The following is a 26,155-nucleotide window of genomic DNA, read 5'->3' as shown; positions in this document are numbered from 1 at the left end:
ATTGTCCCAGGTCAGGAGAAGTAAGGAAAAGTTCTGATAAAAGCAGTACGCCCCAAATTATATCAAGAGCAGCCCCTCCATCAGGCAGCGAATACGTAAGGGGCCTTCATTGCTAATTAAAGAAACCTTTTGAGGTTTAACAGCTCATAAATTCGCACTGGGAATGCCCTATTGTTCTGAGGTTGTAAGTCTTGTCTTTGAAATGTAACAGTTGTACTTTTATATTGCATTCCTCCAAGAGTACCATTGTAAACATGAAGGGTTTGCATTTCAACTTAAATTCGAACAATGTGGTTTGAAAAGAGTTTACCACATCAAAGAGAGGCTGTTTGGGCTTGTTTTATAAATTATTTTTTTCTATAGTATTTAAAGCTACAAATGACTCATGGAAGTATGTTCCATTTTGATCGGTCATGTTGGTAGAGTATCCTCACTGGGACTTTGACCTCTTTTTTCCCTAAGAGATTGTCTGAAAACAGGTCTAGGCCTTCTGCCAAGTCAGTTACGCTTAATCTCTATCTTCAGATCCATAAAAACAATTTTGGAAATGTTGTTATACTGAATCTAAACGGCAACAGATTTTGTGCCTTTTCATGGTCATATTTTTTTTTAACTCAAAATATCCACTGCATCAAGTTGGAATTTCTTCGTTCTTAATGTACCAGTTATGACCACTTCCATACCCTCTCAGCCTCCCATTTAAAACAAAACAAAACCCTTATTTATTTATTTATTTATTTATTTATTTATTTATTATTTGCTGAGTCAGCTGTTATAGTGAAGAAAGGTTGGGTGGCAAAGGGATAGAGGATGTGGGTGCTGGTTTTCAAAGTAAGAGGAAGAACCCTGGGCTTTGATCCAACCCGTGGGTGTCCGGGCCATATTATTTGCTGGCCCTGTGACCTCAGGAAGTCACCCGCCTTCCTTGCGCCTCAGTTAGGCCCTCCCTCCCTCTTCTTTTCCTCCTTCTTTCCCTCCTTCCTTCCCATTCACGTGCACATGCGCTCATTTACTCATCCCTGGGGAGAGACTGTGGGCACAGACCTTCACGATGTCCTTGCGCCCTGTAGAGCTCATCCCCTGTAAGAAGGCACATCACTGCAATAATCAGAGTCATGCGTCATCACTGCGGTGTCACATGCTTTGGAAAAAGGGGATGTCTTGTGAGAACTTAGGGCAAGGGGTGGGGGCGAGGGGTGCAGTCCCATCCCCCAGGACATTTGAGCAGGAGGAAGAGGAAGAGGGATAGCTGGTGAGTTGGAGTTGAGGGAGGGCAGGCTTACTGGGCAGGGTACAAAGTTTGACCTTTATTCTTAAAAAAAAAAGGAAACATTTGGAGGGTTTTAGGCAGAGGATAAAGCTGATCAAGAGATGTGTGTTTCTGAAGAGCTCTCCCGCCACCATGGGAAGAATGGCTGCTGGGAAGACCAGGGAGAACGTGGGAGATTGTCGGGGCTCAGACACCAGCACGGGCTCACGGAGCGGCACAGGCAGGACTGGGGACAGGCCAGCGGTGGGGAATGGAAGAGTTTGGGGAGCGTTCAGGTTAGAAAGACAGGATTTGGTGATGGGTTGAAAAGGGGCAGGTAAGGAACAGGAAGGTGTCTAAGATGACTCTGGGGTCTGGGATGTGTGTGTGATGAACTGGGTATGCAGGAGGGACGTTCCCAGGATGGGGCAGCCTGCACAAGGGGGTTTTTAGTATAAGGGGTTGCCGCCTGCCCTTGACTGCTTTGGGCCAGGTGCTGACATCCTTGCATTCACGTATTTCAGAGCACATCTGTGATGTAGGGTTCTGCATCACACAGATAAGAAAGTTGAGGGTCAGGGAGTGAAGTACGCAACTCACCCAAGGGCGCAGAGAAAAGGGGCAGAGCCAGCATGCACACTCGGCTCTCTCTGGCCCAAGAACCTGCTCCCCACCAGAGCCAGGGAGCAGAAGGGCACTTTTGTAAAACACCGATGCCCCCTCCGAATTTGACGAGGGAGGTGGGGATGATGTGCGGGGCACATGGCTGACGGGGGAAACCAGGAAGCCGGGCAGTATGAACAGACCACCGAGAGACCTACGTTCTGGATCTTCCCCCACAGTAGTCAAAGCAGGGAAACCTCTCTGCTCCTTGCCCATCTCCAGGATGAGCTGACTGAGTGCCACCATCCCAAGGGCTCTCTTCCCTGCTCTGAAAAGCCATGATTTTTATGATGGACTGGAGGCACCTCACACAGACTCTACTTTCCAGGCTTAGTTGACTTTTAGAGCTTCTTTCTGAAAACTTTAGCTCGGCCATTCACTGCTAGTTTTTAATCTGGCCGCAGCCCACACGTAGGTATCTCCAAAGAGGCTCAGGAAGCAACCCATCCCTGCCCCGTATCTCAATCATCAGTTATCCAAGGTATGCCTAATTCTAGATTCCTAACGTGGAATTTAAAGTCCCAACACTTAGCTCTGAAGTCTCCCTTTCTTTTCCTAAAATAATTTTCACTTTCCTAGAAGTGATTCACAGACCTGTAAGAGTAATTTGAATATCTGTTAATAGCATGGGTCAGTATAGAATCCTTTCTGAGCAACTGTAGGTCACTTTGAGCCCGTCAGAGGCAGCCACTGTTTCGAGGGGGTGAACACAGCCTTGAGAGCCGCCAGGTCTTCCTGAGGCTGGGCGGGCTCATGTGCTGGAGATGTGTGTGTCAGTCAACACGCACGTGGATGCCCGTGCACAAGCACATCCTCCCCCTCCTCTGTCTGTATCTCTGTCTCTGTCTTTAACGGGGCACAAGATCAGAGCTTGGTATGGGTGGGGTTGAGTCAGTCGGATCCAAAAGAACACACCGTAAGTGGTAATGAGGCCCAGGGTAAGGTTCCAATACAGAAACACGCATGTTTTTAAAAACGACCGTCCTATTTCCAGAATAGTTTATCACATCTCAGAAATTCACAACCACCCCCATGCTAACTCTGACCACATAAGGAACTCCTCAACTCTTAGGTGCAAAGAGCAAGGCTCCTGCTTCTTTGGTTTTCTCCAGACGGCCTCCCATGGCCCTTGACTCTCAGAGCCCATCCCTCTGGAAGGACACGAGGCCATGCTGTCCTCACCTTCCACGTTGTCAGGGCCTCGGCGGAGGAGCCCACCCCAGTTTCCAGACCCATCTGCTGCAGCCGTTCAAGTTCATGGCTAAGCTCTTTTGACAAAGATGTCATTCTTCTTCACGTGTTTTCGCCTCCTCCCTCTCCTGCCTTCGTGTCGAACCCACCAAGCACACATCTGGCCACAGGCCTCGAGCTGCTCTGTTTTCTCATGGCGGGGTTGGGCAGACGGTCGCCACAATGCCCCCAGCCTGTCCCCGCCGCTTTGGGCACCTTGGAGACTGGCCGTGAGGCACCCTCCCTGCAAGTTTTTCTCAGAGCCGTTTGTCTTCCTGTCCTTCCACCTGCGGGAGAGGGACGCCAAGTGGCTTTCCACCTTTGTGAAAGCGCTTCAAGCCACGATGTTCTCCTTGGCCCTGAAGAATCTCAGGGACAGGTTCCTGGGTCAGAGATTGTTTCTGCAATTATGTGCTGATATCAGTATCCCTGGACGTGTAGTTATGTTCTAATCAGGCTTATGCGTTTGAAAAGTAGAAATAACTTGAATTTTTTAAATCTTTAAGATAGCACTCAGCTTAGATGTACGTAATACATCTCATACCTCAGCCTATTTCTAGCTCCTGAAAGTTCTCTAAAGCATCCGGAACCCCAGAGCCCAGGCAAACTTCACTCATTTCAGAGAGGAAACAAATACAAATCTGTAGCTTCCTCTCAGCAGTTCTCTCTCAGGATTTGGGAGCCGGTTAGTGGCCAAGGGCAGAAGCCCCTGGAGATTCCTGCACCTTGAGATTCTCTACCTGCCACCGTTTATGCGCATTTCTCTGTGCCCGTCAGCCTGTTGACCCGGCCTGGCCCTCTCGGCCCCTCTTTACCCAGTCCTCAGGGCACACGGGTTGACCCTTTGTTTATCCCGCAGACGTTTGTGATGCACCCACATGTTCCAGGCACCCAGGATCCAGAGGTGAATCCCTTGGTCCCTGGGACTGAGCGACTCTGGGCCAATTTCCTCCACGCTAGTGCTGTGACTAATAGAAGCTCCGGGGCACTGCTGTAATTGGATTTGCTCTGTTCCCCGGGAGAGCAAGGCAGCTTTGGTATCTCACTGTTAAACCCACATCCTCTGCAGTGGAGCATTTCGGCAGGGCCTGGGAAACTGCAGGGTCTCTGGCTCAGGACGAAAGGCCGACGTGTGCAAAACCAAATGGCATGCTGGCGCCACTGATGGTCAAAGCCACAGAAAACCCCTAGGACGTGTGACCGCAGTCCTCTGACCCAGGCTTCTCAAAGGGGTCTGGTAGCGCCAGGCTCGCTGGACGAGCCTGTGAAAAGACAGTTCCTGGGCCCCGCCACGGGTGCCGACCTGGGACCTCCCTGGTTGGACCCTAGAGCCTGCCTCTCCCCAGTCCCCCCACAGGAAGGTTTGGGAATTACTGCTGTAGGTCCGGGGGCAGTGCTTGGTGAGTCCACGTGCAGCGGTTTCGCGGGACTGTGCGAGGAGACTTTGGGTGGCATGGAACCTGTCACATGCATGGCTCACCTTACCTGCTCTGGGCAGCCCACCCACCAAGCCTAGGGGTCCGCCGTCCCCACGCCTGCCTGCCCCAAGCCCCGTAGCCCCCTGGACCTGACCCCTGAGTGGCCGCTTTCATCAAACGTTCCCAACCGAAGTTCCCTTTGCCCCTTTCCAAAGTTCTCCTGTTGACTCTTTATCTTTTTTCCTTATTCCTTGATATCTCAAGATGGTGTTCACTTGGGTTTTGTTTGTTTGTTTGATGCCCAAATGTTAAAAGGTGTTTTCAGAAGCTTGAGATTCCTAAGAGAAATGTGGGCTAATATCAAACAGCCTCTGATTTCAAAAGTAAGGAAAACATGAGCTTGGGCCTTTGTTCAAAGAGCTGGACATCGGGCTCTCTGATTGAAAACTCAATGGAAGGGAATGAGAACAAAACGAAACAGGTCTGAATGTCAGCTTCTCTCCGCCTCTGTCTGAAGAGAGGACTCTAGAGCCTGGGCACAAAACGATAGCTCAGGGAAGAGGGTGGACTGTGCCAGCAGCATGTTGTCCTCTGGAGGGAGGGAGCTGCTGTCCCCAGCAGGAAGCCTGTGTGTGTGTCCCTCAGATTGCTGGGGGTCTGCACAGCCGTGGAGGCAGCCAGACCACCAGATACCAAGCTGCCAGCTTTAAAGACACCGCCATGGCCTCCCTGAGCCTGGGCTGACCAGGACAGCAGCTGGGAAATGTCTGGGGTCACAGGCTAAGGAATCAGAGACACATCCCAGGGAGGACCGGCCATTGCGGTCTTCCAGGACCCATGGAACGCTCAGCCTGTAAGTCCTGGCCCCACAGCCTGGAACCACTGCACCTGGCAGGGGGCACATGAGCACTGAGGGCCCCTCTCTGTCTCCCTTCCTCCTCCACAGCTCCTGCTGCACTGGTGAAGAAGAGGCAGAAGGAACGAGGATCAGGGGCAAGTGTCATGGGGCTTTGGGTGAAAATGTGAACCAGTAAACAGAACCCCTTTGCTTGGGTTTAAAATAAACCATTTTTAGCATTACTGCCTCCAACATCGGTTGTCTTATTACCACAGATTGTGTCTGTGTAGCTCTTCTAATTTGGAGCGACACAGATCATTCCAGTAAAAGCACTCAGCTGCACAAGGCCACATGCGCAGTAGCGAGGGTAAATTCTGAGTTTACAACTGGTTAGAATATCTACATCCACGTCCGTCACACAACCCTGCCTCCGTCTCTCCCGCTGCCTGTCAGTCTCCTCTGCTCTGGAAGAAACCTGGTGTGACGTAGAAGCTGCTAAATGCTGGCAGATACTGCCCAGGTTTCAGACCATCTAGACAATAAACAGCTCCGTGATATCCGGCGCAGCAGCTTCTGCGGAGCCCATCTGCTTCAAAACAACCCTAATTGTGCTTACGATGCAGAATGCTTTGTTGGCTGGAATTTGTCCTAGTTTTCTCCGGCAGATTCAGTGTTCCAAGCCTCTGGTTCCATCTGCTGGCAAGTGTCAACACAGAGTGAACCCCAGGGAGGATCTCTTCAATTGAAAGAAAAACCTGAGCTGTATGTAGCTCTGTGGTTCCCCAAAGCTAGGGCAGGTCACAGTCCCCTGGGAGCCCATTAAAAATACAGGGGTCTGGGCTCCGTGCCAGGCCTGCTGAGTGGGAAGCCCTCTCAAACCATTCGTGTGCTCTCCCCTGGAACTCAGGGACCTGAAGGTCAGGGATGACCCTTCCTTATCCTTCTCATCCCCAAACAGGGGGAATGGCAAAGCCTGCTGGAGGTACCCACTCCTGCCTCGTCCCATGTCCCCTGGGACTCTTGGGGGTCCCTCAGAACTCATCAAAGACGTTTAAAATTGGAGAAACCAGAAAACACTACTCAAGCAGGTGCTCCCGGTTGTGGCACCAGGGATGAGTCTTACTGACGACGGGACCCCTGACATGATGTGCTGGGAGGGGCGCTCCCCGCTGCGCCCTTCCTCCCCCAAACCCGCAACCCCAGACTCATCAGGGGACCGATCAGGCAAGCCAGACAGAGGGGCATTCTCCGGGCTCCCAGGCTGCTGCTCCTCAGGACTGGCCGGGCCACGGGAAACCAGAAAAGACTGAGGAACTGCCACAGGCCAGAAGGGACTAAGGAGACGTGACAACTAGCCGTCCTGTTGGATCCCGGAACAGAAAAAGGGAATTAGTGGAAAAACTGGTGAAATCTCAGCAAACGCTGGATTTTAGTTACCAGTAACATACCCATCTGTGTAAACGGTTTTTTAGTAGACAGTTACACCATGATAATATAAGATGTTAGCCTTAGGGAAATTGAATTGCCTGTGTTATCTTTGCAACTTTCCTATAAACCTAAAATTATCCCAAACTTAAATGTTTATTAAAAATAAAATGTCCGGGGGCGGAGCCCTGAATTAGACCACATAAGTTCAAGGGCGTTGCCAGGGGGCCACAGTCCCTGCCTGGCTACCAGAAGCCATAGCCAGGCCGGCCGAGGGGAGGCAGGATGCTCCAGGGCAGCGCCCCAGGCCGTGGGCCAAGAGGTGCCAGCGTGGCCTGTTGGCACTCTCCCAGCTCCGGCCAGCCGACGCTGCCGCCTCACCGAGAACCAAGCGGAAACAGTCCTGGGATGTTGCGCCTCCTTGCGGAGGTACGAACATCTAGTCCAGCCTCCTCAGTGCAGAGATGAGGAACCTGGGCCCAGGGAGGAGAGGGGCTGGTCTGAGGTCCTGGTAGAACCGGGATGCGGACCCACACCTGCGGAAGTGTGCTCGTTCCCACAGTGTCTCTCTGTGAGGTGATGCATCATCTGCAACAGTCTCCTGCGTGCCCATTAAATGCAGCTTCCTGGGCTCCAGCCACCACTTAATGCATAAGAATCTCCGGCAGTGGGATCCAGTCATCTGCGTTTTTAACAAGTTCTCCGTCACTATGCCCACTGAAGTGTGAGGACCGCGGCAGCAAATTGGGCAGCTGTCCAGATCCCAGAATCTCCAGACCTCTTGCGTTTGAGCCATTGCAGGGCCAGCTCCGGCCCCTGTCTTTGGCGTGAGTTCGTTCCTGTGTGTTGGGAACAGTGCTCCTGGGACCGAGTCCGCTCAAGCCAGAAAGGGGAGGAAGCATGCACCTACCCCTCAGGACAAAAGCCACAGCAGTGGCAGGCACAGGGCCAGAGCCCAACGTGTCCGTCGGGGAGGCCATTTTTTTTTTTATCTTTCTGAGCTCAATTTCTTATAGTTTAAATACTCTCTTACCCACTACCCTCTCCTTTAAAAAAAAAAAAAAAGGAAGAAGAAGAATATAAAACATACTCAAAGACAACCACAAGATCAAAAAGCAAGAGGAAGTTGGTGGTGGGACTTGTATCCAGGCACTGAGGAGGCCATTAGAAGCCCCTTCGTACCTGTCTTCCCCAAGCCTGGCCGCACCTTCACATCACAGGGGCAGCCTCCTGCCCCCGAGAGAGAAAGGCCTGGGGTCAGCGCCGACAGGGCCCGAGGAGTCCGGAGTGGGAGCCGGCCGCCGGCAGCCATTAGCACCATGGGAATCCCCGCTGCTGCTGGTTTGCTTGGTTGAGGAGTGGAAATGTGAACTTTTCTCTCTCAAGTCACATCTAAATGTTACCTTCCTTTTAACTTTCTTTAACCATTTGTATAAAAATTATGAGGTTTCAGGTGAATTTTAAACTATTTTTAAAGAGATGGATAGATAAATAGATAGAAAAAAAGATAAATGATAACGAATGCCTCAAAAAGTAAAGAGGTCTTATTGTCCTTAAGCGCCTTTCCTTTGCAAAGACTGTCTTGCTAAGTTGTTGGACTTGGGCTTTCTTCCAGGCCTTGAACATCTTCATCAGTAAATGACTTAACAACTATCTTTTCAGAAGGCGTTTTGGAAGCTTTGTAACTTATGGAATTCTAATAAAGTAGCATTTCCAAAGAAAGAATGTGGGCCCCCTGCCACAGCCCTCATTTGACAATAGAAAGAGAACACTAATGATTCACTTAGAGGTTTCCTGGATAATAAATAAATAAATAAATAAATATGGAAAAGGTGATTGCCTCCTGAGCACCCCAATTTAAGCGACTTCGCTTTAGTATAATTTCACCTGATGACATGGAGTGCACATCAGACCTTGAGCAAGGTCCGTGAATACCAGCAAATTAACTACGTTTATAGGGACGGCAAACAATAGGGCAGATGGCCATCAACGCGTGGCATTCTTTTAGCAATTCTTATCTGCCTGAGATTGCTTCTCCTCCCTGAGATGTAAAATGGAGAGGTCCCTGCCTATGCATAAAGGTAGAGAACTGAACATTTTCCATCAAGAACCATAAATCAACCAGTCCCGCGATCTCACTACCGGTGTCTAATTGAGCCAAATTCTCTTAAACCAGGCCCCGGTTTGAGATAGGAAACCATAGGTCCGGAGGCTCTCTGAGGCCCGCTCACTGTCTGTCTGAGTAAAATTCAGGGCTGACCCCCGTTTACAGGAATGAGGCTCGTAAGCACTAACACTCTGCGCCCGTTGGAGCAGAGCCCTTTCAGCCGGACCTGTAAACACTCCACGAGGGATTTAACTCCACGGAGAAAAGAGGGTCATCGCCAGGCTCTTCTGTTTTCTTTCCCGGTGAGCGAGGCTCCTCCACAGTACAAAAGTGTGCCACTAACCAGAGAGCCTTAGTCACCTTTTTGTGTGTATTTCTTAGAAGACAGAGAGTTAGTAACTAACAACTTCACATTTTGCACAAAACCCTGCCAAATGGCCTTCAAACAGAACTGGGCTCTGTCTTTTCCAAAGTCACTGTTTTTGTCATTTCACTTTGTGTCTGTCTAACAAGTAGACATTTAACAGATAGTTGGTGATGACATTAGAGATGAATGACCGTACCATGCCATGCGCACCAGGTGTTTGTTGTATGCCCATCGATGCCTCTGATCCTCACGACCACCCAGGGAAGTGTCTACTTGAACTGTTCCCACTTTATAGATAAGGAGACTACGTCCAAGCTAAGGTAGCCCGCTTGCTCAAGGATGCGCAGCTAAAAAGTAGAGAAGTCGTGATTTAATCCCTGGTCATCAAACTTCAGGGTCCCGTAAGGCTCCTGGCAGTGACCTTGTTCAGAAGCGTCCCCTCACAAGGGAACCAGCTCAAGCTTTTGAAATGAAGACTTGCTTGGGTGTCCCCTCTGGCTCCAGGCAGGGCTGCCAGCGTCTCCCAACTTCCTACCAAGTCTCCATTACACCCCAGGGGACCTCATCTTCTTTTACCACCCAGCCAAGGCCCATCTAGATCTTTTCCATGTGCTTAACTCATGTGCGTACGTATTGAAAACACATGTCTAAGACCCTTCGAGAAATACTTCGATCCTGGAAGTTACGAAGAGGAGTCATATACAGGGGCTGGCACAAATAATGCCCCTTTTTTATTACAAAACTTTTTATTACAAAATTATAATCATGTAATTCTGTCATAGAACAATATCCCACTCAAGCACACCATATGACATTTTAGGTGAGATGTTCAAATTAAAACTGTAAATTATTACACCTGTATTATTACCCTACCAACCATACTCAAGCAGGCTTTACTTCTGCCAGACCCTGTATTATGTAACACAGTGGAAAATGTAGAAACAGTTTTAAAAAAATAAGGGAAGAAGTGAGGAATTGGAAGATTGAGCTTAGCCGAAACGGAGGGGCACAGCCGGCAGGCCAGGCCCCCAGCGTGGCACCGACCCAAAAGCACAGATGTGACAAACGGTGTGGGTGGCTGACTGACATCGGATATGTAATTGTCTTCAAAGTACCAAATATGACTTTACACTTGAAAACTTTCTCCACAGTGTGCTGCGATTAGGAAGAGACGAGTGTCCAGAGCCTGAAATGAAGCGATTGAGTCATTCTCGGACGGCAGGGTGGCTCCGATGTTATCAGAAACACGGAGTTGGAAGGATTTAAAATGCCCACAAAATCAGGCCTGGTTAGGAATGAATCATTGCCAGGATTGTAGTCGTGGTGTTCTACCCAAGGCCCTCCAGTGGCCCCAGGAAGCAGGGCCCCTCGTGGCCAACGGAATCGAGGGGGACCCAGTGAGGGAGCTATGTGGTCACGTCTGATGATAAGAGAGTTCCACAGAGTTGAGGTCTCAGGCTGGATCTTCTTCCTCTATTTCAAATAGCAGTGAGCTCCCCCGACAGCCACAAAGGAAGGGGACAGACACTCAGGATTTCGGCAAGAGGATGGGTGTGGGGAAAGGGCGTGGTGTTTAACATATTCAGGGAGTTAGAAGATATGGGCAGCCTGGGGCTGTGGGGGGAGAATCAGAATTGCAATCAGAAGACCCAGGTTCGAGTTGTTCTTTCCCCGTCCCAGCTTTGTGACATTTGGTGTGTCCCTAACACTCTCTGGGCCTCAGTTTCCTTATCTGTAAAATGGGGGTCATAAAATTAGAACGGAAAGCTAATTGAGATAGGAAACCATGGCAGGGCTCTGTGAGCAAAAGCGATTATTGTTCCGCTCTTGACTTGCGTTTTCTGCTTTGACGTGTGGCATTTCTCCTGTTGGCTCGGCCCTGTCTCTCCTCGAATGCCCCGCGAAGAGGTCCAAGGAGCACTGTGCCAGCGGCTCATTCTGAGAGCCGGAGCCCAGGAACCTTCCCAGCTGGCCTCTTCTGATCCCTCCCTGCACTTCCCTCGGTGATGACATTAACTCTCAGGCTTTTCCCTTGGATACCGTGAGCCCCCTTAGGGGTCTGAGCTCTCCTTTGTCCTCTGAGTTTGTGCCCTGAGGCCGGAGTCAACATGCCACGTCGAGCTTGCTTCTGACTCTGCACACAGCTGGTCCCCACCGTTCCCTGCCCAGCTGGAAGAGGGTGTCACATCCTGGCCCATGCTCACAAGTTCAATTAAGAATAGCCTCGTTAAAAACAACTGTTAAAGGAAAAGCAGGACTTGGGTTTTATAGCATAAAACAATTTTAAGCAATAAACTAATGGTAATTGGATGCATGCGTTTCAATGTAATTTCAAAGCATTTACCACTTTGAACAAAGAGAAGTTCCTTTACACACACATATGGCAAACGCCATATCCAGTAAAACTTTTAATCGTACAGTATTCATAAAATCTTTATGACGAAAGTCGTACAAGCCTGTACGTTTGGACATCGTCATTAATGGAAGTTGATAAATTGACATATACAGGGCGGGCCAAGAGTACAGCTTGTCCATATGGAAAATAACACAATAATTAACACATAATACAAGAATAAATGGTGTTTCGCCTACTCCCAACTGTACTACTTTTGCCCCACGCTGTATGTACCTCACTGCATCGGAACAGCCTTGCGGTAGCGCTTCCCCAGGAGGAACACGTGGGCCGGGGCCTGCCCAAGTCCCCTCTGGGCGTACTAGTCGGGAAGGGCCCCGCGACGGCAGGAGGGGTCCTTCTCCGAGGGCCTTAAAAGCAGGAGGCCCAGACACGGGTGGCGTGGGGCTCTCCGTCCAGTGGGAGAGCAAACACATGAAGGGGTTAGTAACCTGTGCCTTTCAAAACTCTCGCCTTGTCCGAATGCTGGCCTTGCCGTTGTGGGCTGAGCATACTGACTGAGTCACCCTGCTGTCTCTGCCGCCTCTACCTCAGGGTCTTAACGATGGTCACATCGACGTGTTACTTATAAGCATCTTTGACACAGGGCCACACTTGCAGAGCAAGCCAGAGGGATCCACTGTTTGCTTGTTTTCCCTCCTGGCTGGACCCCCTGCCCACCTGCCCTTCCCAGCTAGGCCAGGGCTTCCAGATTTTTTACCCCGCCCCACCCCCGCCCCCTAAGCCAGTCACGTCAGAACCTCAGTGGGCTGTGTTGGACATCGTTTTGTGTGGCTGTATCATATACCCTTGGAAGTCACAGGCAGGTGCCACTGAGTCAAGCCCATGAGTTTACTGAGCAGCTACTATGTGTCCAGGACTATCCCAGGCACTGGGGAGCAGAGAGAACTGTCAGAGACAGTCCCTGTCATTTACAGGTTATGACCCTGGGAGGAGGGGGAACGGGCGTGCACAGTGCCTGTCGTCTCTGGCAGAACACAGCCACTGCGGCACGAGGGCTGCCAGGAGCGGGGGGCTGGGAGCTGACGCGCTGAGCTGGGAGAGGCGACCCTTCCATCTGGAGTGGCCGGACGGCGGTGCGGGGCGGATGGGGCACGGGAGCAAGAGGGGGACCTTTGGTCGAGGTGGGTGACAGGAGAGGGCCTTTCAGAGCGCGCTATCGGTTAGCAGGGCACGGGGGTGGCGAGGCGCAGCCCCTTAGGTGCGCGTGCTTACAGGAAAATCTGCTGCTTACCTGTGCCCACGTGGCCACCTCACGGAGGGTATTGAATCTCTTCCATGAGATTTAGGTTGCTGGGGCCTTGATCTGTTTTTATTCCTTCGCTCCTCCCGAAAGGGTGTTTTTCTTATGATGTGATTGAAATGCTTAAATCGTTGTAAGCTATATTTTTCTGGTATGTTTGCAGCCCCGAGAAACCCTGTGCAGTCATGCTTTCCATTATCCTTCGTATAACCTTCACATATTACGCCTGCATGTTTGTGTACAGTGCAGGCCCTGCTCTGTGGTCGGCGACGCCCCCCCGGGGGTGCTTGTGCGTCTCGGGCCGGGCAGTTGCAGGAGGCGCGGGTTAGAGGGAGGACAGGGGAGGGCCCAGAGGCCGATCAAGAGAAACCAACCAGCATTCCTGCTGGAGAAGTTACAGACAGTGACAAGTTATTTCTGAGCATTAAAAAAATAAATAAACTAAACCCCTGAGACACTAAGGAAGTTAAATAATGGAAGTTACGAAGAATTTCAAATAGGAGGATTGTTAAGATGCTTCAGAATGAGTCACATTAGGTCCATAGACTAGACCACACTAGAAGTACTTGCTTGATGTTAAAATGTAGTATTGACAGCTAATGTTGAAATATGTTGTTCTCTTTCTGCTAAAATGAAGATGACACCCAAGCCATTGTCCCCTTGGAATCCTAGGACGCAGTGCCCTTTAAATGTCAGAGCTGTGGATGGACAGCGTTTGACTTCCCTGTGCTTTCTCATGACAGGAAACAACAGAAGTACCCCGCCGCCCTACGGGTTCTATCTGTCACCAGACGAAGAAATGAGGAGAAGACGGCTTCAGAGGTTTGACCGCCAGTGAGGACGCTCAGCGTCAGCGTCTTGGGCCAACGTGCTCCAGCAGTGTAATTATCATCCATTTGGTTCATCTCCCTAAACCCTAATTCATTTCAAACAGAGGCAGAGAGCACGGTTCTCATCTCAGACGGCTTAGATCTGCCGTGGCCGGAGGCCCCATGAGGCTTAGAGCCACAAACGGGCGGACGTGTCCGGAAGCTACCTTGCTGAGCACTGCTCCCTGCTCCCTGGCAGCAGCCTCTCTCCTGGCCTTGTTTTCTCTCACACGCCAGGTCCGTCACTCCGTGTAGGGACCAGCTTCCACACTCCTTTCCCTCCCCGTTGACCCAGCGGTTCCTCTGCCGTTTGGTTCTGAGGACTGTGACCTTCGCCCGGAGGCTTGTTTTCACCAGCCCTGAAGGCCAGGCTTTGTTCTGCCCGGTGAGCTCGGTCCGACCTCGCAGGGAGTCGGGAGCTGTGCCTGGTCCTCCTGGCACACTGCCAGGGTGACTTTCCAGGGACAGGATGTGGCCCCCACAGGACTGTGTGTTCGAGTCTCCGCACAGGAGCCCCAGCCCCTCGGGCCCCTGCCTCTTGGTGGTGGCAGCGGTGCACTCGGTGCGGCCTGGTATTGCCCTGCCTTATAGGACGCCCGCCTGAGAACGCTCAGTAGGACCTCAGGCGAGGAAACCACACTCTTAGGCGTGCGGTGGCACCAGCAGCCTGGGTGGCCTCTCCAGTGGCCGTCTCTGTTCGTTCCTAGGGGTGGGGGGGCTTGTGTTTCAGCCATCGGCAAAGCGGCAGTAGGGGCCACATGCAGAGTAGAGCCAAGGGGCCGGGCTCTAAATGCCATCCCTCTCTCCCCTAAACCCTGCCAAGAGGACTCCTGTTTTCCCCGGAGGGAGAAACCTCACTGTTACAGGCCATCTTCTGACAGCACACCCACCACGCAGTCTGCTACAGCTCTCCTATCGTGAACTCACTATTACTTGTACACAACTACACAAAGACGTGCCTTCCCCACGGGAGCGTGGGTTGCGAAGGGCTCTGGGACCGGGCCTGTGTCTTGTCTGTCTTCCGGCACTTTCCCCCTCTGCCCCTCAGTGGATGTGTTCACTGAGAAATCGCTCTTGAGGAAGTTTTTTTCTCATAAAAGTGCCTTTTAACCGGTCACTGTAAGAGCCACTTGTTTACTCAGGTGTCCCACACACTCCCCTGGCCCCTGCAGGGCCGTCTGTCCAGGTCACTTAGATGTTTCCTGGTGCTTACATTTCTAGAACAAAAGGGCACGCATGTATCACTGATGTCTTAGGCACTGAGATATTTATTTTTAAAGAGTTGGAAGCAGAAAAATATCCTATTTTACTTTATTTAGCATTTATATAGAGTTTTCTGATTATGAAAGTATTATAAAATACATGTCCCTTGTATCTGCATAAAACAAACATGTTATGGAAGAAAATAAGCCATATGTCAGCCAAGGTTATTTTGGGGAATGGAATACATAGGATTTTGCTTTCTGTTTTTTATAATTTTATATTGCTCTCTTTTAAAAATGTGTGTACATGTATATGTGTATACTACTTTTGCAACAGAACTGATTTGTATAATAATAAATCAAGAAACATAATGAGGAAAATGGACTTAATAATAAGTACCATCTGTTGAGAAAAAGCACTCCATAAACAGAAATACAAATAAGTAGACAGACGATGTTAGAACCGCCCGGAGTCTCACTGCTCAGAAGGGCCCAGGTCAGTGTTTCGGGGGTAGTGCTTTCCAGTGTTTCTTCATCTATATTTGACAATTCGGAGCATGCCGACTGCAGTTTTGAACCCAGCTCCCAATCTGAGCTGACCCTGGAAAGGCTCTGGCACTCGCACCTACATGAACTAAGGAAAGCACGCGAGACCTGGGAGCACTTCGATCTCCTGTCTGGCACAGTGATACCTAGTCTCTTTGGGTTAATTTATAGTTGATGTAAAAAGCTATAGCTTGTCTACATGAATTGTTTCTGTGACTCCAGTAACTTTAAATTAAAATGTTCAAGGTAAATGTCATCCCTCTCTCCCCAAACTCTGCCAAGAGGACTCCTGTTTTCCCCGGAGGGAGAAACCTCACTGTTACAGGCCATCTTCTGACAGCACATCGACCACGCAGTCTGCTACAGCTCTCATATCTTGAACTCACTATTACTTGTACACATCTACACAAAGACGTGCCTTCCCCACGGGAGCGTGGGTTGCGAAGGGCTCTGGGACCGGGCCTGTGTCTTGTCTTGTCTGTCTTCCCACACTTTCCCCCTCTGCCCCTCCACCACCAAAATCTGGCCCTGGCTCCTGGTAGGGACTCAAGAAACGTTAGTTTCCCATCAGAGTGTTTTTTCAATGCATTAAAAGTATACCATATTTTGCAGTGTATAATGTGCACCCACATTTTTTGCACATCCTACATGGGTTTATTATACCCATTATTATATCCATGGTATGTAGTCATTATAGCCATATATAATGTGCATCCTTATTTCTCCCTCAAAAATTTGGGCCAAAAAGCGCACATTATTCACAACAAAAACACAGGTAATCACTTTGTATAGAAGTGTTCTTTTAATTGCTGTTGAGTCTAAGAACAGTAGCTCCTGGCTGTATTTGCATGGTCAGACATGAAGATGCCAGAATTGGATTTAGGATGGTCTAACTGTAATATTCACATCTTCTTTACTTACGGAATGGAACATCACTAATCTTGAGCAATGTGGGAAAGGTCATTTTACTTATAAATAAAAACCAATTATCTTAGCACAACAGTAAAGATATTCTGGAAATTATCATAATTACTTTGTTCAGTTAATAGGTTTGCCTGTAACCAGGGCTAATTATTTTTAATGTTCATCTTATTTGTTTTCTACAATGAGGAATCCCCAAAGTTATGCCAACAAATTGGAATTGAGTGGAGGAATACAAAATTAAGTGTAATTATGTCTAATAGGGAATAAACAGAGCTGGTTTTTTAAATTTGATTTCTTTGCTTAATAGCAATTTCTTGATTGTCTGTTCAACATCCATTTCCCACAAATTAGTCGTGGTCAGTCAACTGATGAAATCTCTAAATTCAGAATCTTGGTTCTCAAGATGAGGGAGTGGTTACAGTGGCTTCCTCTGAATGATCCTAAAAGAATTGCCTGTGATTGCCACGTTGTATATGACTGTTGAGCCTCCTCATCGTTTCACCTGCGGCTGAGGCCCAGACTGAGCCGTAAGCGGCAGGTTTCAGCAGGATCAGGGCCGCGCTACACCTTCGGCGCCTGTTCTGCCACCCGAGGAGCTGGTTAGCTAAAGCCGTGAGATCTGCCACCAACCAACTAGAAGCAGAGGTTGCGTCCGGCCAGGCCTCCTTGTTCTTAGCCTTAGTTTCTCTTGAGAGAGTCAGTATTCAGAGAAAAACATATTCAATTAGTCATTTAAAAAAACAAAACAAAAACCCTAGCATCTCTTCCTTCCTTTTCCCATAGATTATTACAGTCATTTTCAATAGTTTTTGGCCCCAGTCTTTCATTTTAGAATCGCAGGCTCTGTACAGAGGGACCTCGTAATCTCTCCATGCATCACTCTGCTCAATAGTGAAGATACCCCTGCCCTCAGGTCCACATGGCTCTACCTGTTAATCTTCCCAAGTGGGCACTCGCAACGCCGCCCATCAACCCCTACCTTTTATTGTCTCTCTGTTGCCCAGAGATAAAGGTCAGACTCGCTAGCCTCACCGTGGGCAGTGCCAGCCGCCCTCTGGGCCTCATTCCCATTCACCCATGAGTTTGTGCTTGAGCCAACTGGTCTCATGGCCTAATAAGCTGTGAGTGTTCCTGATCCTGTGACTTCATTTGTGATGTGTTTGAGGCGGAACCGCCTTTTCCTCTCTCCGCCCGCCCGTCCAGATCCTCCCTGTCCTGCGCCAGACACCACAGCCCAGAGTGGCCTCGCCCCACCTGAGCTACTGCTCTCGTTGGATCTTCCCACAGTGCCCACTGGCCTCTTGGAATTGCAGGCCATCCTCGGGGCGAGGCTGACTTTCTCTCTAGATTGTAAGCTTCACCAGAGCGGGGACCATGGCTGTTTCTCCGTATCTTTTTGTCCTTTGAACAATGCTTTGTCTTTAACATCAGAACCAATAAATGTTTGTGGACGGAAACAGAGAACAGCTCATTTATACCGTCGCCACTGGAATATGTAAGAAGATGCGCCTGTTGCTTATTAATATCATTGCACCTTTTGTTCTCTCTTGAGTCACGTCCAGGGAAGGGTAACTTGAAGGAATGCGTTTGCCCCGGAAACGGAGAATTCAGGGCCTTTCCCAAGTCTTCGTAAGAAGACAGGCTCTGTCAGTAAGTAGATCAGATGGTGGGGAGATATCAGTGCATCACTCGGAAGGCACGCACCACGTCATTGAACCCTGCGACCTGAAGCACAATCGAAGATTCCAGCTCGTCCAAGAGGTGTCACCACGGAGTCCCTATGAATACGACCCCACCTGGCCCTTGCGCTCCTGTGGGTATGGGTTGGATATGTCTGTGCTAACATTTTTTTTTTTCCTCCTGTGGAATTTAAGGGTAGAGAGGGAATGATCTTGACATTGTGTTCCAGTGGCAGACGTGAACTGGCAGATTTGAAAATACACTTTATACCTTACCAAGGAAAACTGAAACACGGCTAATAGAAATCATTAAATTTGCTGGTAATACATATGGCTTCTTAGGAAGAGAAAAATGTAAGAAAATCAGTATTGTGTGGCTTAAGGAGGCTCTTGGGATCTGGGGCAAAACCTGAGAAACAGCACATGCCACATGGCTCTCTGTGTGCAAAACCTGACCTAGGTTCCTTCTCTGGCCAGAAGCCTACCAGCCAGGGCTTCTGCCAGGAAGCTGTGAAGTTCTTTTGTTCTCACTGTATTTCCCCCATAAATACCTTGTGCAGCGCCTGCCGGGAAGTGCTAAATCCAAATCAAACAAACAAAACAAAAAAAGAGTATGTGACTTTTAGATTTTTGGTATTTATTTGAGGTTCTTAAAAGTTATTGCTTAACTTTAATCTTGAGATACTGCCTCTTTTTATAAGATTCTCTCCCCCAACAATTAAAATGAGGCTGATCCCAGGGGCTTATGACCAGCAGCCGTGCGCGTCAGAAACGGGCTGGCTGGCAGGATCAGATGCGGGAGTCGCTATAGTTACTTCTGCGTCATGGGAGCAGGATAAGTGGGGATCCGACCTGCACACATTGCCCCGGGTCGGACCCACTGTGTACCGCATGTGTGGTAAAGCAGACTGAGTGCTTTGCCACCAGGAGAAATTTTTACTCCTGCTTCTAACGCTTTCCCTAGCTGTTCCAGACCAATAGTTTCCATTGGAAACTGGATGAGAATTTTGTGTTAAGCTGATAAAATTACACCGATGAAGCATATAATCGTCGAAGATGCGAGCTCCCATCCCCCGGAACAGTGTGTGATAGGAAGTGCCTTGCTGGCAAGTGGGCCAATAACAATGGCCAAGTAGTTGGCTGGCACTGAAGTGGCTGAGCCTCCAGGCACAGGCCTCCAGATCCTTCTTTCTCCAGCACAGAGCAGTCCTCCGGAGCGGCTGACCCCGGACATCGTGGGGCTCCAGAGGCCTGGCTGGTGGGCCGCTGACCCTGCAACACAGGCCTTCTGGGTCCCCCAGGTTGCCCTAACCTCATGGTCCTCTGCCCCAGCCCCCTTAGAGCAGCCTCAGGCTGCCTCCCAGCCAAGCGGGGTGGGCTGCCCGAGGACTCCCGACGGGGCCTTGCAATGACAGCATCAGCTCAGGGCCCCCGAGTGACATCTCTGCAGGACCCTCTATTCTCTAAGCAACCCACAAATGGGGAAGCTCTTAGCAAGCAAGGGTTGGTGTCTCCTTGAGCAAGTCACTTTTCTCTGTAAATCTCACTCTCCTTACCTGCAACACAGGAGCGTGGAGAGGCTGGGGGCGGCGCATACACAGCAGGGCTAATGCAGTTCCTGTCACCTAATTCCTGTGGATGCCTAGCTCAAGAAATGTTCAATATCATCACATCTCTATCAGGTGAGAGGTTAGACCAAAGACCATTGACCTTCCCTCCTAATTAAAAAGAGTAATTCCATGAAACAGTTATTGAATGTCTGTGTTTGGCTACCAGAGACTGTAACCACTGCCTAACCCCTAACTTCCAGCTGCTCCAGTTATCATCAGCAGCGCCTTACACCGTAACCTCTTTGTAGTTGTATATTTTACTTGAAATCCTCAGAACTACCCTTTGAAGCAAGTGGTCTCATTTGCCTTCAACTAATGGGGCAACTGGGGCCCACAGGGTCTGAGCCCCAGCCCACGGCCCATGCAACACAACAGCGGTTGGTGCAGACCCCGGCCCTGAGGCCTGGTTTCCTGCCCGTCCCCCGCCCCATCACCAGCTGCAGGACAGTGCTTCCAGCAGCCTGGCAATCCCATCCTCTTCTGAGCAAAGGGGGTCAAGTTCTAGCCCCCACGCTCTTTCCATCGGCAGCACACACCTCAGCCACGTGTCCTCTCCTGCCTCCCCGTGAAGCCAGCTGCAAGGAGGCTGTATTCCAAGAGAGGTAAAAAGCAGACTCACTTTGGCTTGAAAGGAAATAAATGCACCAGATACATCACAGTTGTTTGGGGAGGTCATGACAGAACTTTATATATAATCAATAATATTATCAATTATAATACAACAAAGACTTAAGTGTCAATAGCAGACCAGGCACCTTGCAAATGGTACATATTAAAAGTCTTTAACTTTACAACCATAGGTTAGAGAAAGGGATGCAATTTATTGGACCCGTTTCACATTTTTCCTATGAATCATTAAATATTTAAGCACCATAAAATTCAAGCATTTTGCATGGCTGTGGCAGGCAGCCTTGGTAGTTTCAAATGCATTATGCAGAATCTCTGGCAGATAATAACAGTGACAATTGCAGAGTACTGATTTTTAATGTCAATTGTTTTGTTCCCTGCAGAACTTCCTGACAATGTCCCTGCAGGAAATTGTGACTTTTTTTTGGTGGTATAGTAATTTTAAGAATTGAAATAAAATAGCATTATTCAGACATTAATAATCGGCCAGGTTTAAATAATTCTAATTAGTCATTTATATGCCCGTGAGAATCATAATTCTATGTAGAAAAGAAACAGAAATGTTTTTCATATTAAATGATTTGTTTTAAATAGAACATGTGACCATAATCAATGTACAATGATTGCTGTGTATTAGGCATAAAATCAAACTTAATTTCCAGTGAAAGAGCAGGTGTGATGTCCCATTTTATACATGAGAGAAACGGGACTCAGGGAATTGGTGTAACTCACTCAAGGTAACAGCAAAAAGTGCCAGAGCCAGATTCAAACCTGGATTCAACCCGTTCAAAAGGCCGCATGTGTCCACTATCCTTGCAGCCATGCCACATAAAAGAAACAATTATCAAGTTAGCCTGGTGAGCTCATAGAAACATAAATCTCGTGTACTTTCCTGGAACACACAGAATGATTTGCTTTGTTGTAATCGACAAGAGGCTCAAAATAAAATCTTTGATAAGATCCAGTGTTAGTGCACCATTCCATTGACTATTTTCCTAAGCACCGACGTGTATGCCAATGTTTCAGAGGTGATCTTGTACTTGGAAGCTCTCCCACCACGAGGGTAGAGAGATTTCAGCCCAAGTGAAGTCATGTCACATTTCAATGAGAAGTCTTCTCTCACCCACATCTCTCAAATCTAATTTCTGAAATTTCAGTTTCTGGAAAAGCGGCTCTTCTCCAGGAGAGGGTGATGGTTAAAGTTTATCAATTGGCTTCCTGTGAGTAATTGTAAGAAGAGACCGTGGATGGGTGTGCAATTAGGTTGTCACATTCAAACATTTGGAAATAAGAAATGGTCCGTACTGGTTACCATTTTGCCCATGAGAAGCCCATATGCAGAGCAAAACATCTAATGCCTAATGGCCTATTGAGTTGTCAGTGAAAAAAGAACTGTGTGTGTGACCTGCTCAGCTATATGGGCATTGGGCCCGCAAAGGTGAGTGGAGCCTGGTCCTGCCCTGGCAGGTGATGACAATGAGGGGCTCACATTCTAGCAAGAGAAAGGAGGAAGTGTGACAAGACATGACAGGAGCCGCGGAGGGACGGGGCAGCGTGCTCAGCTCCAAGTCTCCCGGGGAAATTCACATCCGCTCCTCCCCCTCAACTCACCCAGTCTTTGAATCGGCTGGCAGGTCAACTTCATGGGGTGGGGGCGGTGCATCACTGGTAGAAAGAGCAGGAGCTAAAATTTCAGGTGCTCAAAAATATGTAACATGCCATAGCATAGTTTAAAAAAATAAATGGGCCACATGAACAGGTACACCAAGAAAGTATTTCATCTAAAAACATACATTGTTATTTCTACCAGAAAGTATTCTTAAAATGAACTGTCATCTGGGGAAACCCCATAACAAGACCCACTGGAAGATGTTCTGCCTATAAGGGCACATTCCTAATCAATGTTTGGCAAGGAAAATATTTCTTATAAACAAACTTTTAATTGAGTTTTTCTTCTCTCAATTATTTTTAAGTGCATTGAAACGAAGTACTAAAACGTGTCACTCTCTCATGAGAAATGTCTTTCATTTTCTCTAAAGTGACTTTTCTTTTTTAATGAGAAAGGCAAGTTTCCTAAAAATCTTTTTCAACCAGCCTTTTGATATTTAGGATTAGACCACTGAAACCATGGCAAAACAGAAAACATATTCTTTGCTATTCAGAAAAACTACTCATTATAAATTGACATAACTTCTAAACTTTTACAGAAAATATTAGCACCAAGTGTCACACTGCTTCCGTGGTATAATACTGATAGAAAATATAAGGATGTTTTTGAAATTGGCAAAACAGGATGCTCCTGTGAAAATCCATAACAGGAATATAAAATTCAAATTGTAGGTTGTCTTTGTTTCGTTTAAAGATAGTGCCATGTCTTTCTGGGAGAGTGACCGTGACTTAAATGAATCTTCTTACCTAAGTTTAATTAAGTCGGCCCTCCATTTTCTCCCAAGTGCATAACGATAGCTCTGTCACCTCCCCATATGAGATGCTGTTATGCGTAGGAGGCAGAGTGTCCACTGTGGGCTGTGCGCCAGCTCCGCAGGGGCTGCTGGGGAGAGCGAGATGCTTTGTATGAGCCGCGCGCCGCCTGAGGGAGCCCCATGTGGCTTCAGTCCCATTAGCACGCACACACCGAGGACAAGCTGGACCCCGACAGGGGAAAAGCCGTCTGTTTGAAAGTTCACTGCAATGGGGAGTCAATTTTTGTGAATCACTGTCTTAATATTCATTAATAGCTTTTAGGCTCTTAATCCCTTATTGAATATATTTTTTCCATAATTGCTACTTTTCAAAGGGTTGCCAGAGTAGGCATTTCTATTCTCTGAAAAACGCAGAAGAGAACATAATGTTTTACGTGCATCCGTAATGTGTTTATGCTAATGTCGCATCCCTAGATATAGCAACTGTGGTCCTTTCTGGCACAATGATTCACTCTGCTTTGAAATGAACTGTGAACACTGGCTGTGTGGATTTTTTTTTTTTTTTAAATCTCCTTGGGTTATGGTTTTACAATTATTTAAAGTGCATGGAAAAATAGATTACAGAGGAAATCATTTTGAAATGTTGGAAATCTCTACTTTCCAGTTTCATTTGTTGGCCTATTTATTTTTGCCTGTAAAATCCATCCAGAAGCCCCCTGTTTTCCAGAGTAATTGACTTCAATTGTTTGAGGTGCTATTAACCAATGAATGGAGTTTTCAGTAAATGTAATTTGTAATCTGCCCTTCATCATCTATTAGCCTCCCTGTGAATTAGCAATTTTTTTTTTTAACGTAAGGCCAGCTCTTCTACCCTCCTCAATAAAATAGGGCTATCTGGGTTCCATCTAGGTTGGTGGTTCCAACCATATCCATACGCGTAGCATTTGCTTAGTCCATCCAGCACAGAGCAGGGAAGTACAGTACTGTGGGAATAACCACGATGGAACAGCATGAACCGCTAGCACAGGAGTCCAAGGTGAGCACCACTAAATCTCACAGCACAGTCTGGGACGACTGGGTCCCCCACGAAGTTCCTCTGGGCGTCACAGCGCGTCACAGGTTCTCTAGCTAACCTTCACACAGACCTGGCACCTGCTGATTTTCTGGCGCTGGGCCTGACTGTCTTTCAAGGTGTCTGGTGACGGTGGCTCAGCAAATTGCAAGTGTGGTTTGACCACTGTCAGCCAGAAGCTGTACTTATTTGCAAAAAAGTGGCACGTGCCCTGCCGGCCTTGGCATTCCAGGAAAGGAGCTGCTCTGAAGTCTTCCAGGCAGCTGCCAGGTGACATGAGGGCCTGCCCTCCTCCTTGGTCCCCAGCTCCTGTGTGCTACCAGGACAACAAGAAAGAATTAGGGCTCTGACACACGCGGGAAGCCCCAGGCCCAATCAGTGACACACCGAGGCCTGGACCTGACTTGACAGTTTTTCCTGAAATTCTTCCGGGAAGACCAAACTAGACCTGCTGAGGAAAAGGAAGCTAGAGGTGGGCTGGGTGTGCACACAGAGTTAACCCTCTTTTACCGATGGCTCAATCAATTCCATCTTCTAAATTCTACCCAAGTAGAATAAAAAAAGAATTGACAGTGAACAAAAGGAATGGTTCTGCAGCTCAGCAGGCTGTGGTATCTGGCGGTCTTTAGGACCGCGTGTCCTACCGCGGTCCGTGGGCACAGAGTTCCCAGAATCACTGTCCAGAAGGAAGGGGCAACGGCGGGGCTGACAAGGCGGCAGGAGGGCGGGGACTCACCATCAGGAAGGAGTACCCGATCCAGAGGCTCCGCCAGGCCCGCGGACACGGGGGGATGGACTGGTCCTGGCTGTGCAGCGCCACCGCCTGGGCGGGGGCCTCGCACACGGCACAGCGGCTGATGTACGGGCGGATGTCCTCCTCCGACAGCGGCATCATGGGCAGAGGAGCAGCGGTGGCGAGCCAGTAGGACCTGTCGTTTCTCCGGGCGTAGTGGCACACTTGGTGGATGTTGCAGTAGGCAAAGGGCAGTGTGCTAAACACGGGGAGGCAGGACCCTGCCAGACCTCGGGAAGGAGGGAGAGACAACATGGCGCCTGAGAAGCCGGTCCTGGGTGCTCAGCGACCTTCCTATGGGTGCCATTTGCAGACACACAGTCTGGCACATGGAGGCCCTGTCCAAAGTCTACGTCCGCGGTGGTGAAAGTGGGGCGTGGGCCTGACCATTTCTGCCATCTTGCAGGTGCCGTGGGCCAGCCCTCACTCCCTTATCCACTCATCACTGATGAGCCAAGCAGTCAGCCAGTTGCCGGTGGGGCCGGGAGCGGGGTGGGGGTGGGGGGGACGGCGGCCTGCAGTGGGGGTGGGAGGGAGGGTCAGAGCCGTGAGCGCACCTGCCTCCCCGTCTCCCCAGAGCTCCCGGCCTGGCCTGATGGCGAAGCTGGAGGAACAAACAGGGGATGAAAACAGCATGACAAGCCCTGTGAATGAGACCCGCGGGGCCCTGGGACTTATGGGAAGGAGAACCAGAAGAAGTGATTGGAAGATAGGACCTAAAATACAAAAAAAAAAATTGGCCAGGTTTGGAGATGGTGAAAACTATTCAAAGAAGATTCAGAGTAAAGAGGGTCAGAGATGATAAGGGAGCAAGGAACTCAAAGAACTCAGAGACGTTCCGTCGGAGAAGGTGGCAGAGGAGGTCTGTGTGTCTGTCTTCAAGGGTGTCCCGAGATCAATCAGACAGAGCACACGGGCTTTGTCTGCCTTGCGAAGGGGCTTGGGTTTCACCTGAAGAGCTCCGCAGAGCTTTGCGGCGTGCGCTATGGCTAGAACAGGGCAGAGGAGCGAGACTGCTGTCCCGCCCAGCGGGAGAGACCGGCGGCAGAACGGAAAGGAGAGAGGTCGACAGTCAGACCTGACGTGTTACTTCCTTTCCCCAGGCTCCTCTCACGGGAAAGGCCATGGGGAGTCCAAGGGAGAAGTGGGGAGGGGCATGTCCGTAGCTGCCCCCTGTAGGTCTGCAGCCTGTGACCCACCTGACCAACAGCCCAGGGAGGGGTCACGGCCCAGTGAGAGCAGCCGCCAATCTCACCCCACCGTCCCCCGTCCCTGCTGGCATCTCCCTCCTGAGCCCACCACCCAGCCTTCGTCATCCGGGAAAGGCAGTGTTTGTGGTACCTGGGTCCTTAAACTCCTGGCCTGAAATCAGTCTCGCCAACCTGCTCCTGAAAACTGACAAGTAGTAACCAAGGATGACCCTCAAAATCAAGTCCTGTGATTGAAAAACGAATTGG

The 26,155-nt window shown here is 49.2% G+C and overlaps 2 protein-coding genes across 2 annotated transcripts in view; one reads left to right on the top strand and one right to left on the bottom strand.

Moving 5' to 3' along the window:
* RHBDD1 (rhomboid domain containing 1) overlaps nt 1-13,905 on the top strand; it is a 106,048-nt gene extending 92,143 nt beyond the window's left edge. Inside the window, exon 7 of the mRNA XM_054585605.1 lies at nt 13,697-13,905. Coding sequence (XP_054441580.1) covers nt 13,697-13,791 — 95 coding nt within the window. The 3' untranslated portion in view covers nt 13,792-13,905. The remainder of the gene's footprint in view (nt 1-13,696) is intronic.
* A 6,600-nt stretch (nt 13,906-20,505) lies between these two features.
* The window catches only part of COL4A4 (collagen type IV alpha 4 chain), a 100,708-nt gene continuing 95,058 nt past the window's right edge, over nt 20,506-26,155 (bottom strand). The window contains exons 46-47 of the mRNA XM_054585604.1: nt 24,642-24,928; nt 20,506-24,221 (exon numbers count right to left, since the gene is read on the bottom strand). Coding sequence (XP_054441579.1) covers nt 23,958-24,221; nt 24,642-24,928 — 551 coding nt within the window. The 3' untranslated portion in view covers nt 20,506-23,957. The remainder of the gene's footprint in view (nt 24,222-24,641; nt 24,929-26,155) is intronic.

The sequence above is a fragment of the Pteronotus mesoamericanus genome, unplaced genomic scaffold, assembly GCF_021234165.1.
Source record: "Pteronotus mesoamericanus isolate MK-2021 breed Mesoamerican mustached bat unplaced genomic scaffold, CSHL_Meso_final contig_90, whole genome shotgun sequence".
NCBI classification, from domain to species: Eukaryota; Metazoa; Chordata; class Mammalia; order Chiroptera; family Mormoopidae; genus Pteronotus; species Pteronotus mesoamericanus.
Note: the sequence above shows the minus strand (reverse complement) of the source record. Positions and strands in the feature narration are given on the sequence as shown.